The sequence below is a fragment of the Vipera ursinii genome (genome assembly GCF_947247035.1).
Source record: "Vipera ursinii genome assembly, chromosome: 4".
Taxonomy (NCBI): domain Eukaryota; kingdom Metazoa; phylum Chordata; class Lepidosauria; order Squamata; family Viperidae; genus Vipera; species Vipera ursinii.
In genome coordinates this window covers 77,639,497-77,654,043 of record NC_139514.1, presented here as the reverse complement: position 1 = coordinate 77,654,043, position 14,547 = coordinate 77,639,497, and the positions used below count along the sequence as shown (strand labels likewise).

General features: G+C 41.1%; 1 protein-coding gene across 3 annotated transcripts in view; it reads right to left on the bottom strand.

Moving 5' to 3' along the window:
• The window catches only part of LOC310639676 (E3 SUMO-protein ligase ZBED1-like), a 329,070-nt gene that overhangs the window by 267,935 nt on the left and 46,588 nt on the right, over positions 1–14,547 (bottom strand). For 2 of the 3 annotated variants that reach the window (XM_083361508.1, XM_083361510.1), the window contains exon 2: positions 11,154–11,261. The exons of the other annotated variant lie outside the window; for it this stretch is intronic. In XM_083361508.1, the coding sequence (XP_083217634.1) occupies positions 11,154–11,261 (108 nt within the window). The remainder of the gene's footprint in view (positions 1–11,153; positions 11,262–14,547) is intronic. 3 annotated transcript variants of the gene reach the window in all.

Genomic DNA, 14,547 nt, shown 5'->3' with positions numbered 1-14,547 from the left:
CCGCGAGCTGCATTGGCTTCGTTGCCCTCTGGGTGCGATTCAAGTTGCTGGTCATGACCTATAAAGCCCTACATGGTATGGGTCCGGATTATCTTAGGGAGCATCTGCTGCCAGCATCAACTTCCCATCGTCCTGTGCGCTCCAATATAGAGGTCCTCCTTAGGGTGCCGCCGATTAGGGAGTGCCGGCAGGTGATCCCCAGAGGGAGGGCATTCTCTGTGGGCACGCCTGTCCTTTGGAATGATTTACCTGTGGAACTCCGGACCACCCCCAATCTGCATTCATTTCGCCAGGATCTGAAAACCAGGCTTTTCGATTTATCAGGCCTGGACTGAAGGGGTTTTAGCTTTTTAAATATTGTTTTAATTGTTGGGCTTAATTAATTTAATTTATTTTAATTTTATATTATCTTTTATATTGTATTTTATGCTGCCCTGTAAACCGCCCTGAGTCCTTCGGGAATAAGGCGGTATAGAAATCTAATTAAATAAATAAATAAATAAAATAAATAACAAACCTGCCATTCCTTCCCTCAAGGAATGGGTACATCACTTGCAGAACATCTGGCCCATTGTTAGGAAAGCTCTGGATGAAGCTCTGGATAAACCTGGTTGATATGTTTGTTTTCTTCTCTTCCCCCTTCCTCTTTTGTGTTTTATAGGTGGATCTGAGAAGGGCACTAACTCACGGGATTCTCAAAACAACTTAGTACTTATGGATTGGCTGGATTTCAAACGGACAGTTGGACACTGGAGGAAGGAGACATGAATGGGCATTTTGATGTAACCTTTCGTGCACGAAATCTTCAGACCTTGCTTTGCCTTCCTGCTATCATTAACTCTCAATAAAAGCTCCTGTTGAAACAATGCCTGTTTCAAAATTCTGCTTTCTTGGGAGATCTAGTTAAGGCAGGTCCTTACAGATCTGGTCCTATTAACATCTGTTTGTGTCATAATTAGAATACAGCATCATTCAGGATATAGGATACCAATAAGGATAGTATGTAAGTATAGCTTTCTTTCTATATAATATACACTAACCAGAATGCCAGGCCCCCAATAAAAAGTATTCTGTCATATGTAACATGGACAGAATGTAGAGATAAGTCTGATCTTGTCCAAGCAATTTGCAAGAATCCCTGTTTCCATTTTGCTAGTCTCTCATAGAGTAATAGTCCTCTTTTAATAGTCCTCTTTTCTAAGTGGGTCTTAGAAAAACTGAGCAACAACAAAGCTAGTGGAGGTTACAGTATTCCAGCTGAGCTATTCAAAATCTTAAAAGATGATGCAGTAAAAGTGCTACACTCAATTTGCCAGCAAATTTGGAAAACTCAACAGTGGCCACAGGATTGGAAAAGATCAGTTTACATTCCAATTCCAAAGAAAGGCAGTGCCAAAGAATGTTCAAACTATCGCACCATTGCACTCATTTCTTATGCTAGTAAAGTTATGCTTAAAATCCTACAAGCTAGACTCCAGCATTATGTGGATCGAGAACTACCAGAAGTACAGGCTGGATTTCGAAGAGGCAGAGGAACTAGAGATCAAATTGCCAACATACGCTGGATCATGGAGAAAGCTAGAGAGTTCCAGAAAAACATCTACTTTTGCTTCATTGACTATGCTAAAGCCTTTGATTGTGTGGATCATAACAAACTGTGGCAAGTTCTTAGAGAGATGGGCGTAGCAGACCATCTTATTTGTCTCTTGAGAAACCTATATGTGGGCCAAGAAGCAACAGTGAGAACTGGACACGGAACCACTGATTGGTTCAAAATTGGGAAAGGAGGCCGGCAAGGCTGTATACTGTCACCCTGCCTATTTAACTTATATGCAGAGCACATCATGAGAAAGGCAGGGCTAGATGAATCAAAAGTTGGAATTAAGATTGCCAGAAGAAATATCAACAACCTAAGATATGCAGATGATACCACTCTAATGGCAGAAAGTGAAGAAGAACTAAAGAGCCTCGTGTTGCGGGTAAAGGAGAGTGCAAAAGTTGGCTTGAAACTTAACATTAAGAAAACAAAGATCATGGCATCCAGCCCTCTCAATTCCTGGCAAATAGATGGGGAAGAAATGGAGGTAGTGACAGATTTTATTTTCCTGGGCTCCAAGATCACTGCAGATGGGGACTGTAGCCAAGAAATTAAAAGACGCTTGCTCCTGGGGTGGAAAGCTATGGCAAATCTAGACAGCACACTAAAAAGCGGAGACATCACCCTGTCAACAAAAGTGCGTATAGTCAAGGCTATGGTCTTCCCAGTTGCAATGTATGGCAGTGAAAGTTGGACCATAATAAAGGCTGAGCGCCAAAGAATTGAGGCCTTTGAACTCTGGTGCTGGAGAAGACTCCTGCAAGTCCCTTGGACTGCAAGACGATCAAACCGGTCAGTCCTAGAGGAGATCAACCCTGACTGCTCTTTAGAAGTCCAGATCCTGAAGCTAAAACTGAAATACTTTGGCCACCTAATGAGAAGGAAGGACTCACTGGAGAAGAGCCTAATGCTGGGAAAGATTGAGGGTAAGAGAAGAAGGGGACGACAGAGAATGAGGTGGCTGGATGGAGTCACTGAAGCAGTAGGTGTGAGCTTAAATGGACTCCAGCAGATGGTAGAGGACAGGAAGGCCTGGAGGAACGTTGTCCATAGGGTCGCAATGGGTCGGACATGACTTCGCAGCTAACAACAACAATGATGCTTTTTTAAAAACTTTCAATTTGTTTGTTGTACAGAACAAGCATCCAATTTGATCATAATCAACAGATGCAGATCAAACAAATCATCCAGGAAACTGACATTCCCATTCAGTTCTGTTTAAAAAGAGTCATGGATATGAAATCATATCTTTTCACTTTTCAGTCTAAGCAAAGGAAAAAAATATTATCCAAATACTGTAGTGAGTACCTGAAAGGGAGGAACATCAATTAAAAAAAATCATCTAATCTTTTTCCTTTTTCCTTAGTGTCTACAGAGTGAGTTATTTATTGAAGTCTTTAATCTCTTAAAAGTCATTTCAGACTACATAATGTGCATTAATAATTATTATTGATCATTAAAAACTTTTGTGCATTTAGTTTGATATTGGCATAGTTTAAACTAAATTACTAAAATCTCTACCAAAGTGGGGGGAAAGGAGTGGTCATTTACTGTACTAACACAGTTTGATTTGAATTCACTCAATTTCTTTCTTTTAATCAGTCTGTATATTTTCATCTTCAATATTGAGAAACGTCATTAAAATTAGCAATGGTACCACCTTGAAACCACACTTGAAATTGGTTTGGAAATACTGATTCATAAACAATTATTATCAGTGTATAATCCTTTTGCAAACCAATAACAGAAAAATAAATGTACTAACTTTTTGATGAACAGATAATTTTTCTATAAAATAATGCAAAATATTATACCTTCAGGTCACTTACCACACAATAAATGAAGTTTGGCAGGATTTTTTTTATTTCAAGAGTTATAAAAAGGATTAGCAATCACGGCCTATTTTATTTTAATTTTAGCTGCACAAAACCACTAATAACCTTGATGGAATATCTTTTTTCAGTTTGCTCCCTAGCTGATGACTAAATAAGCACTTTGTTATTAAAATTCCATCCCTTTATTTATTTATTTATTTATTTATTTATTTTTGAGCAATTTCTACTAAGAACTAAGCAGTTCTATTGGGCTGATATACTTGGCCAATAAAACAAATAAATTAATAATATATAGAAAAGTGTTATACTCTCCAATGGAAACTTTCTATATGAATATATCATCTCTTTATACCATGTTTCCCTGAAAATAAGACCCGGTCATATATACCTCCAAAAGAGGCATTAGGTCTTATTTTGGGGGGTTGTCTTATTTTTCCCCCAACACCTGTCATGCCTCGTGGCACCAACAGCCTCATCCAGCAGCCTCTGTGGCCGCTGGCCCACTTCTTCTGTGGCCACTCACAGCAGGAGGCCACATGGCGTGCCACACTGGTGCCATTGCCATAAACAAGGCAGGTGGGGAAGGGGGTGGAGCTGCCCCACATGCCCCACACCTGCTTACCTCAGGGTTTCCACAGCCAGGCCACTCCCCACTTGGTGACCTCCCCCCACTCATTCAATGACCCGGCTGCCTGCCCGCCTCTTCCCTTTCACTCTCCTCCTCAGCCAGATTGCCATACTATGGAGGATGGGTGGGGGAGGCTCAATCGTTTTGAAGCCAGCAGTGAGTGATGGTGAAAGGCTCTGCTGCCACTGCACAACAACCACATCCACTGCTGGAGAGGCTTTCTTCAGTCCCGACCACCCCTGCTTCGCCCCACAGACCACCTGCCTGGCAGCAATTGCCTCCACCTTTTGCTCTGCCAACTCTCTATTGGCTTGCACCATCACCAGGCAGCACCAGCCTTTCCTGCTGCCTCCCTCCACCTGCCACACTCTTCTTGTGCAAGCAGTCTCTGTCATTTCTCCAACTGGGCAAAAAGTTTTTGAATGCCTAAGGGGCACTTGGAAACTGAGCAATTTGCTTGGTTTCCAAGCACCCTAGGCGCCCAAACACTTTTGGCCCAGAGAATTGATGGACACTGAAAACTTCACCTGCTTGCAATTGGGGCACTTGGAAACAGAGGGAATTGCTTGGTTTCCAAGTGCCCCATATGCAACCAGTTGAAATTTCCAGTCTCCCTCTGAGTGAAAAGTGCATGGCATGTCCAGATGGCCTGCCTACTCCCCCTCCCCCTGGCTATGCCTCTGCAGTTGGACTTACCCACACTGTGCGGAGGGGCCAATGGGCTGCAGCCAGACACGTCAGCCCCCATGTGCTCACCACCTCTTGTGCTGGCCATGCCCACCCCGGCCTTATTTTTGGGGTAGGACTTACAGTATATTAGGCCCACCCCACCAAAAAAATCAGGCTACAGCTTATATTTGGGGAAACATGGTACAACAAAGGGAAGTATAACTTTTTTCTAACATATTCTTTGTATTTAATTATAGTCATCTGAGATTTTTTGAATAGGTAAAATGTCATTATTTTGCTAATTTACAATAGGTCAGGAAAAGAGGATTAAAACAGCATTTTACATGCTGTATTATAGGTCTAAATAAAAAAGCTTTAGAAGATAGGTGATGTAATTTATTGTCTATCAGATGATACAGCTTGTTAACACTATGTAGTAAAAATAAAGTTAAAAAAGAGGAAAAAAATGTTTTCTCAGACCAGTTATTTCTTTCAAAATAAATGTCTCAAAGAACAAGATGGGAAGTTCACATGAAAACTAGCTAGGTGATCTTGGGCCAGTCATTCTTTCTCAGTCCAGCTTACCTCACAGTGTTGTAAGTAAGAAAATATAATATATTTATTTTCAGGATATTGTCTTGTAGATGAAGAACAGAACTAACTCTTTTGGGTTTATTTGATTGATACTAATAAAAGTATCACTCTGTTATTTTGTAGTGATTTTACTTCTTTTTCCTGCCTTGTATGAATATGATTTTTAAAATATATTTAATTATACATACGCATACAATTGGAACATTTTTTCAATATGTGCTATTTCAACAAATGTGTGTGTTTTATGATTTTATCTGTTAGATACTGGGTTCGTTGCTTGATTGACGAGACGAAGCAAATGAGTTCAGCAAAGATCATTGTTTATTTGGTTGCAGGAACTGAACTGAGAAACAGGGCTGCAAATGCAGCAATTTATACCCTGGCCTCTAGGTGGCGGCCAACAGATTTAAAGCAACCTATTGTCACCCTAGAGGCAGCCAATGGCGGCGCTGGAGACGGGTTGTCCGAGGAGCTAGGAGCCGTTAGCCAGCTTCCCTGCTTGAGCAACCTTCCAGCAATTAACCCCACATTATATTCCTTTAGCAAGACAAAGCCCAATATATTACACCCCTCCCCTCTTGAATGTACACATACTATAACAACAAAGAGAATGATTGCAGCAATTACAAGTTTTACAGAGGTACAACAGTAATATGCAATGTACACATTTTTCCATACTGGCTAATACAGAGACTCTCCTGGCTAGCAGTGCATTAATGATACATACATTATAACATAACATAAGTCATTCAGTAAATTTGTAAACAATCTTTTCAACATTTAACTATATTTACATTGGTGGATTTAATTCTATTTTTTCCATATAAACCCTCTCATGCTTTTATATTTCTTAATCGATAAGTGAAAAAGTAGAAAGAGAAAAGAAAAGAGAGAGACATAAAAGAAGAAAAAAAGAAAAAGAGAAAGAGAAAAAGAAAAAAGAAAAGGGAAACAAAACAGACAAGAGCACCGAGATACAAAAAATAACATATCACTTAAAATATGTATCCCTCCTAATTTAATATATATTTATTCCCTCAATTTCATTATTCTTTTTAACCATAGCTAAGAATGTATTTAATCTATTTAAACTTTAAGCATTCCATTCAATAGTTCTAATCATTTAATCCTTTAACTCTCATTCAAAACACATTTTTTATGCTTTTCTTATCATCATATTTAAATAACTAAAACATTTGCTTTTGTTTAAATCATTTCAACTTTTTTTAGAAGAAAAAAAAAGAAACACATATTATATTAGTTAAGGGGGAAAAAATAAATTCATCCCTCTAAGAGTAGTATATTTCAAAGTTTTTCCATTTCTTTAGCCATATTCAAGCAAATGTTTCTTTTTTAAGTATTCTCTCTGATAGGCTCCATCTTTTTTTCCCTGAATTTCCATTTTAGTCTTTTTTCTCTGGCCGTTGCCTTTCTTAATCAATATGTTTTGCTGCATCATTTGTTTCCCTGTAAGGAATTTTTTCTCATTCTTTTCCTTATCTTCAAAGTTGCTTAGACGTGTTAAAATATTTCCCATTTGAATTAAATCATAATTTTTTATTTTATACGGTTCCATCTTCAAGTCTCTATTCTCAGAATTATGTTTAGTCATCTCTACTGTATTTTCCTGAAAAATTACTTGGAGTGAAATTATGTTGAAAATAACTTGATTTATGCTCTCAAGGTTGTTCTGCATTACCTTGTAGTTTAAAGTCATTGTCTTTTGAAATTTTTGCCACTTATCATATGTTTCCTTTTGTGAAGTGATCATTTTATACGGTTCCATCTTTAAGTCTCTATCCTCAGAATTTTCTTCAGTCATCTCTACTGTATTTTCCTGGGAAATTTCTTGGAATAAAATTAAATTGGAAATAAGTTGATTCATGCTCTCAAAGTTATTCTGGATTTCTACGTAATTTAAAATCATTGTCCTTTGAAATTGTTATCACTTATCATATGTTTCCTTTTGTGAGGTATTCATTGCTTCAGCTGTGTTATTCTCACTTTGTTTACAAAGCTGCATTTTCTAAAAACTTTGAGGGTCAGAAAAGAAAAAAAATCCTCATCCACCAGCAGGTGTCAGCATTTGCTCATTTGTCAGGTCTTTCTAGTCTTTTTTTCTTTCTCTAAAGGGTAAGTTTCGCCGCTAACCAAAAGGGAGGGAGCAGAGTCCCCCTCCCCCTTTCCTTCTTCGGAGATCTCTTATTTTGGGGACTTTCTTCTTCAGGAAAATAGGTAGGATAGAGAAAATCAATATTCTTACCCAGATTCAAGCATGCTGTTTGAGATCCGTTTAGTTTAAAAGCTTATGACTTCCGTTTGTTTTCAGCTATGACTGGACATGAAGTTAACCAGCCTTTTCTTTTGTTGGTTTCTGGGAGGCTTCTTCTGGACTGTTCGGAGAGACTGCCGTCTCTCCTAAGTCCCTGGGATTTCCTTCCTTCATTCCACCCCTCCAGGGTGGGTTCTGGCCCCTTAGGGTCCCCAACAAAAAGAAATTTCAGCCGAAGGATTTGGCATTCTGAATCTTCCAACTGCTCTGCTGAAAAACAGGAACCGGAAATTCTAATAAAATATTGATACATACAACATAATAGCTTACTTATTTCAGAACAAAATCTTGTAGACATGCTGGAGGCTTGCAAACCCTCGTGGAATGCCTGGGAGAGTCAGGCACTCCCTGGCCCACCAGCTTGCCCGCTGGCCTGGGTAGACCAGGGTCCACAAGTTCAGCGAGTCAGGCTGACTCAGAATTCTCTGGCTGGCCCTTTCAGGTCAGCCCACCCCAGCGTCCAATTGCTCCTCCAAGTTAGCACAGTGGCTGTAGTGTTCTGGTTGGCTTTCTCCATCAGGGGCCCCATGTTGCACTCCTGGGCTTTGCCCCCCTATGGCCACCTCCCCGTTGCTCTGACTGCTTGGGACCTCAGAGCCTATGGATTGATCAGCCTGGCTGCTGGTTTGTGGTCCGTGGATGGGACCTGGGACGAAGTCTTTGCTTTGTGACCGTTCTGGAAAATGCTTTCTAAGCTGATCGATATGGCGACGGATGACTTGCCCGTCCTCTAGGCCCACTTCGTAAGAGAGAGGGCCTGACATTTTGGTGATTTCCCTGGAACCCACAAGTTCCCATGCCCATAGTTCCTGGCACACACCCCGTCGTCCACTTGCAGCCCGCTCAGGGGTTTTGGGTGAGAGGCCTCAGCTGCCACCCGGTCTGGGTGCAACCTGTCCAGTTTCGTGATTAGTTGCCTCCCCCAGCGCAGCTCTGCTGGGCTTTTTCCCATTGCCGTGCATGGCATGGAATGTTGGCAGAGCAAAAAGTTGGCCAGTCTGTGGTGCCAGTCACCGGTCACTATGCGTTTCAATGATTCTTTCATGGTGCAAACCATTAGTTTGGCTTGACCATTACTAGATGGGTGAAATGGAGCGATGTCACATGCCTAATGAGGTTTGCCCTCAGAAAAGCCTGAAATTCTGCCGCAGTAAATTGGGCCCCCTTATCAGACACTATGATGTCCAGTGTCCCATGCGTTGCAAAGAGTTTTCTAAGCACCTGGATGGTCCTAGCAGTAGTCGTATTTGCGATTGGTATAACTTCCAGCCATTTAGAGTGGCTGTCGACCACTATAAGAAAGAGCTGTCCCTGAAAGGGCCCAGCGAAGTCTATATGAATCCTCGACCAGGGTGTGTGTGTCTCCTCCCACCTGTGGACGGGACCATGCGGCATTTCAGGCCTAGATTGCTGGCATGTGTAACACCCATGTACTTGAGCCTCAATGCGACTCTGGCATTCTGGAAATCAGTTAGTATAATGTCAGATGGCCTCACTTGGCCCATCTCTTACTGCAATTGCAGATGAAATTAAATGTCTCAAGTGAAATAATGGATATGGCTGAACCCATGTCCAGCTCCATCTTGCAGGGGACCCCTTGCAGCTCCACTTGAAGTCTAAACTTCAGCTTAATAGGGCGGTGAGCTCTCATACAGCAAATACTTCTGCAGCTGGAGCAAAACCCTACACTACACTGTCCCGGGGCCCCGGTACCTCTCCTAGTCAGGATGTCCAACTGGCAATTCGATGGCCGATCCCTCTGGAGACCTCTGCAGATGGACGCAATGTGGCCAGTCTTTCCACAAGCCCAGCACATGGCTGTCCGGAACCTACAGTCCATGCATTGGTGGCAGCCACCACACCCTGGGCACCTAAGTAAGGGTTCTGTCTTGTAAGTCGTCCCTTGTTGCTTGTTGCTGTGACGCTGTTGGTCATTGTGTCTTTGTAGCTTGTTGATTTCTGTGTTGTCTTCAGGGTCTTCTGCATGTTCGGCATCCTCGTGGTGGACGGCTTCCTCGTGCTGTGCTGTGCTGTTTTGGCAGACCGCATGGCTCGTATGGCCCCACCAGTGGCTTCGTCCGCCATGATCTCTTTCAGCACGCCTGGGAATGACAGAGTCTCTTTGGCGAAGAGTTTTTGCTGTAACTCTCGATTCTGGAGACCGCAGACAAGCCGGTCTCATAGCCTCCCCTTGACGTCGGAGAACTGGCACAGGCGTGCGGCCTGCCTCATTGCTGCGATGAATTCAGACACTGTTTCACCTGGTTGCTGAACTCTCAGTTTGAATGCATGGCACCAAGCGATTACCGATAGCTTGAGCTGGAAGTGGTCTCCGAGCCTTTTCTTCAAGTCCATGAACATTACAGACTCCAATGGCGTTGGTGCGAACAAGTTCTCCACGATGTCGAATGTGGCTGGGCTGCACACACAGAAGCATAGCAGCCTTCAGGCTATCCTTGGCAACTTGATTCGTGCATAGATAGTTCTCAACCCTGGTTAGATACGAAGACCATCTTTCTGGGTGAGCTATGTCAAATTATTCCAGCTTTCCGACCTTTGCCATTTCTGTTGGTCTTCGCGGCTGGGGCTCATTGTCTTCTTGTCCTGCTCCTTCGTTGCCCAGGGACTGGTCCTCTGGGTGTATGGTCACTAGTGTGGCTGTGCTAGACCGACCGTAGGGAGGGGAATTGCTTTTCCTGCCAGGCATGTTCAGCCTCTCTCCTAGTGACTCTTCAGCTCAGTTGGAGGAGCAGGATCCCACCTTCGTCGCCAGTGTTAGATACTGGGTTCGTTGCTTGATTGAGACGAGTGAGTTCAGCAAAGATCATTGTTTAATTGGTTGCAGGAACTGAACTGAGAAACAGGGCTGCGAATGCAGCAATTTATACCCTGGCCTCTAGGCGGTGGCAAATAGGTTTAAAGCAACCTATTGCCGCCCTAGAGGCAGCCAATGGCGGCGCTGGAGATGAGTTGTCTGAGGAGCTGGGAGCCGTTAGCCAGCTTCCCTGCTTGAGCAACCTTCCAGCAATTAACCCCACATGATATTCTTTTAGCAAGACAAAGCCCAATACATTACATTATCATTACTTTCAGAAATGCTTGCAAAAATGCAAAATATATGTTGTTTAGATTTTAAAAACTGAAGGCAGTCTACTAGTCATCAGCTCATTACCAGAAAAACTTACATTTTCCAAACAATTATTTTTCTTTGCTTACCAAATGAAACTTTGCACTAGCAAAACAAACTTTATGTAACCATTCTTTTATATCTATATTTATATTTCTTCTCCAATTGCATCCTTCTTAAAACTGTTCAATATCCATAAGTTAAATGTTTTCCTAATTGTGTTAAATATTCTTCTTCAAGCCTCTACATTACAAAGCAATCCTCTTCTGAGGGCAATTACTAGATTTAAAATGTTATTCAGATATTTCTGGAGGAATTGCATAAACAGGATAAAAACATGCAATTAACAGATATTAACACAACAGTAATACCTATTATAATGTGCATTCCAAGTCTTGCCAAATTCTTCACAGTATGGTAACCAATTCCTTTAATTCCTCCAGTCACCATGGCAACATTACCATTTTGAAGAGGAAAAACTGCCCCAAAAGACAAAAGAAAATAGTTAGGAATTGTTTTGTAACAAAAAAATTACTCATCAAAACAAAAGTATCACTGACCAACATTTTACATGTTAATTACAATGATGCTTGTAATTAACTGTTTTCCAAGGCAGTTTATGTAGCAGTACAATCATAAGAAAAATATGTAATTGTTTTAAAAAAATCAATATTATTAAAATTGTTATTTTTTGAAATGTTTCTATATCACATTTTAATAAATGGCCCAAAGATTACTGTTGCAACTGCAAATAAGAATGGAATATATAATGTAATGTACCATTAAACCTGGGGATGTTAATATGCAATGCCACATTAAATAAAACCAGTGAACTACATTGAAATGTTATTTTAGAAAAGATATTGGCCACTTGCACTAATAAAGGCAAATATACGTGCCCCAGGATGTCACAATATCAAATCTGGGTTGGTCTCCAGGACCAGAGATTTAGTCTTCTGAGCTTTTGGATTTGTGCTGGAGCTCATCTGCAGGGAACTTCTCTCTACTGGAATATGTGCTTTGGGCTATTCTGAGTTGAATTGATAACTTAGGTAGCTTTGGAGCTTGTATTTGAATATGAACCTTTACAGTCTTAATACAGTAAAAAATTAGTGAAATGTCCAAACACCTGAATTGGATACACAGAAGTTTGGATTAACTGTAACTGAAGTGAAATACAGTTTTTAACAAACTGAGTTTTCAGGGATAATATCTCAATTGTTCAGATCAGGATGATTATCATTACATAAATGTATAATAATAATAATAATAATAATAATAATAATAATAATAATAATAATAATAATAATAATAATAATAATAATAATAATAATAGGAAGGGACCTTGGAGGTCTTCTAGTCCAACCCCCTCCTCAGGCAAGAAACCCTATACCATTTCAGACAAATGGTTGTCCAGTCGCTTCTTAAAAACTGCCAGTGTTGGAGCATTCACAACTTCTGGAGGCAAGTTGTTCCACAGATTAATTGTTCTAACTGTCAGGAAATTTCTCTTTAGTTTTGACCAAGTAAAACACAATGCAGCTCTATTACTATATAAAGATGTTTTAGCCTCCAGTCCCCTAATCATCTTTGTTGCTCTTCTGTGTACTCTTTCTAGAGTCTCAACATCTTTTTTACATCGTGGTGACCAAAACTGGATGCAGTATTCCAAGAATTCCAAGGCATTGTAAAGTGGTATTAACACTTCACATGATATTGATTTTTTGTTGTTGTTAGTTGCGAAGTCGTGTCCGACCCATCGCGACCCTATGGACAATGTTCCTCCAGGCCTTCCTGTCCTCTACCATCTTCTGGAGTCCATTTAAGCTCACGCCTACTGCTTCAGTGACTCCATCCAGCCACCTCATTCTCTGTCGTCCCCTTCTTCTATTGCCCTCAATCTTTCCCAGCATTAGGCTCTTCTCCAGTGAGTCCTTCCTTCTCATTAGGTGGCCAAAGTATTTGAGTTTTAGCTTCAGGATCTGGCCTTCTAAAGAGCAGTCAGGGTTGATCTCCTCTAGGACTGACCGGTTTGATCGCCTTGCAGTCCAAGGGACTCGCAGGAGTCTTCTCCAGCACCATAGTTCAAAGGCATCAATTCTTTGGCGCTCAGCCTTTCGTATGGTCCAGCTTTCACTGCCATACATTGCAACTGGGAAGACCATAGCCTTGACTATACGCACTTTTGTTGACAGGGTGATGTCTCTGCTTTTTAGTGTGCTGTCTAGATTTGCCATGGCTTTCCTCCTCAGGAGCAAGCGTCTTTTAATTTCTTGGCTACAGTCCCCATCTGCAGTGATCTTGGAGCCCAGGAAAATAAAATCTGTCACTACCTCCATTTCTTCCCCATCTATTTGCTAGGAATTGAGAGGGCCGGATGCCATGATCTTGGTTTTCTTAATGTTTAGTTTCAACCCAAGTTTTGCACTCTCCTTCTTCACTCGCAACAAGAGGCTCTTTAGTTCCTCTTCACTTTCTGCCATTAGAGTGGTATCATCTGCATATCTTAGGTTGTTGATGTTTCTTCCGGCAATCTTAATTCCAACTTTTGATTCATCTAGCCCTGCCTTTCTCATGATGTGCTCTGCATATAAGTTAAATAGGCAAGGCGACAGTATACAGCCTTGCCGGACTCCTTTCCCAATTTTGAACCAATCAGTGGTTCCGTGTCCAGTTCTCACTGTTGCTTCTTGGCCCGCATATAGGTTTCTCAAGAGACAAATAAGATGGTCTGGTATGCCCATCTCTTTAAGGACTTGCCACAGTTTGTTATGATCCACACAATCAAAGGCTTTAGCATAGTCAATGAAACAGAAGTAGATGTTTTTCTGGAACTCTCTAGCTTTCTCCATGATCCAGCATATGTTAGCAATTTGATCTCTAGTTCCTCTGCCTCTTCGAAATCCTGCCTGTACTTCTGGTAGTTCTCGATCCACATACTGCTGGAGTCTAGCTTGTAGAATTTTAAGCATAACTTTACTAGCATGAGAAATGAGTGCAATGGTGCGATAGTTTGAACATTCTTTGGCACTGCCTTTCTTTGGAATTGGAATGTAAACTGATCTTTTCCAGTCCTGTGGCCACTGTTGAGTTTTCCAAATTTGCTGGCAAATTGAGTGTAGCACTTTTACTGCATCGTCTTTTAAGATTTTGAATAGCTCAGCTGGAATACTGTCACCTCCACTAGCTTTGTTGTTGCTCAGCTTTTCTAAGGCCCACTTCACTTCACATTCTAGGATGTCTGGCTCATTGTGATTATCAGGGACGTTAAGCTCATTCTTGTATAGTTCTTCTGTGTAATTTTGCCACCTCTTCTTAATCTCTTCTGCCTCTGTTAGGTCCCTGCCATTTTGGTCCTTTATCATGCCCATTTTTGCATGAAACGTTCCCTTCATCTCTCCAATTTTCTTGAAAAGATCTCTGGTCCTCCCTATTCTATTGTTTTCTTCTATTTCTTTCAATTGTTCATTTAAGAAGGCATTCTTATCTCTTCTAGCTATTCTTTGGAATTCTGCATTTAATTGGGCATATCTTTCTTTTTCTCCCTTGCCTTTCGCTTCCCTCCTTTCCTCAGCTATTTGCAAAGCTTCCTCAGACAACTATTTTGCTTTCTTGCATTTCTTTTTCTTTGGGATGGTTTTGGTTGCTACCTGTTGTACAATGTTGCGAACCTCTGTCCATAGTTCTTCAGGCACTCTGTCTATCAGATCTAATTCTTTAAATCTATTTGTCACCTCTACTGTATATTCAACAGGGATATGATTT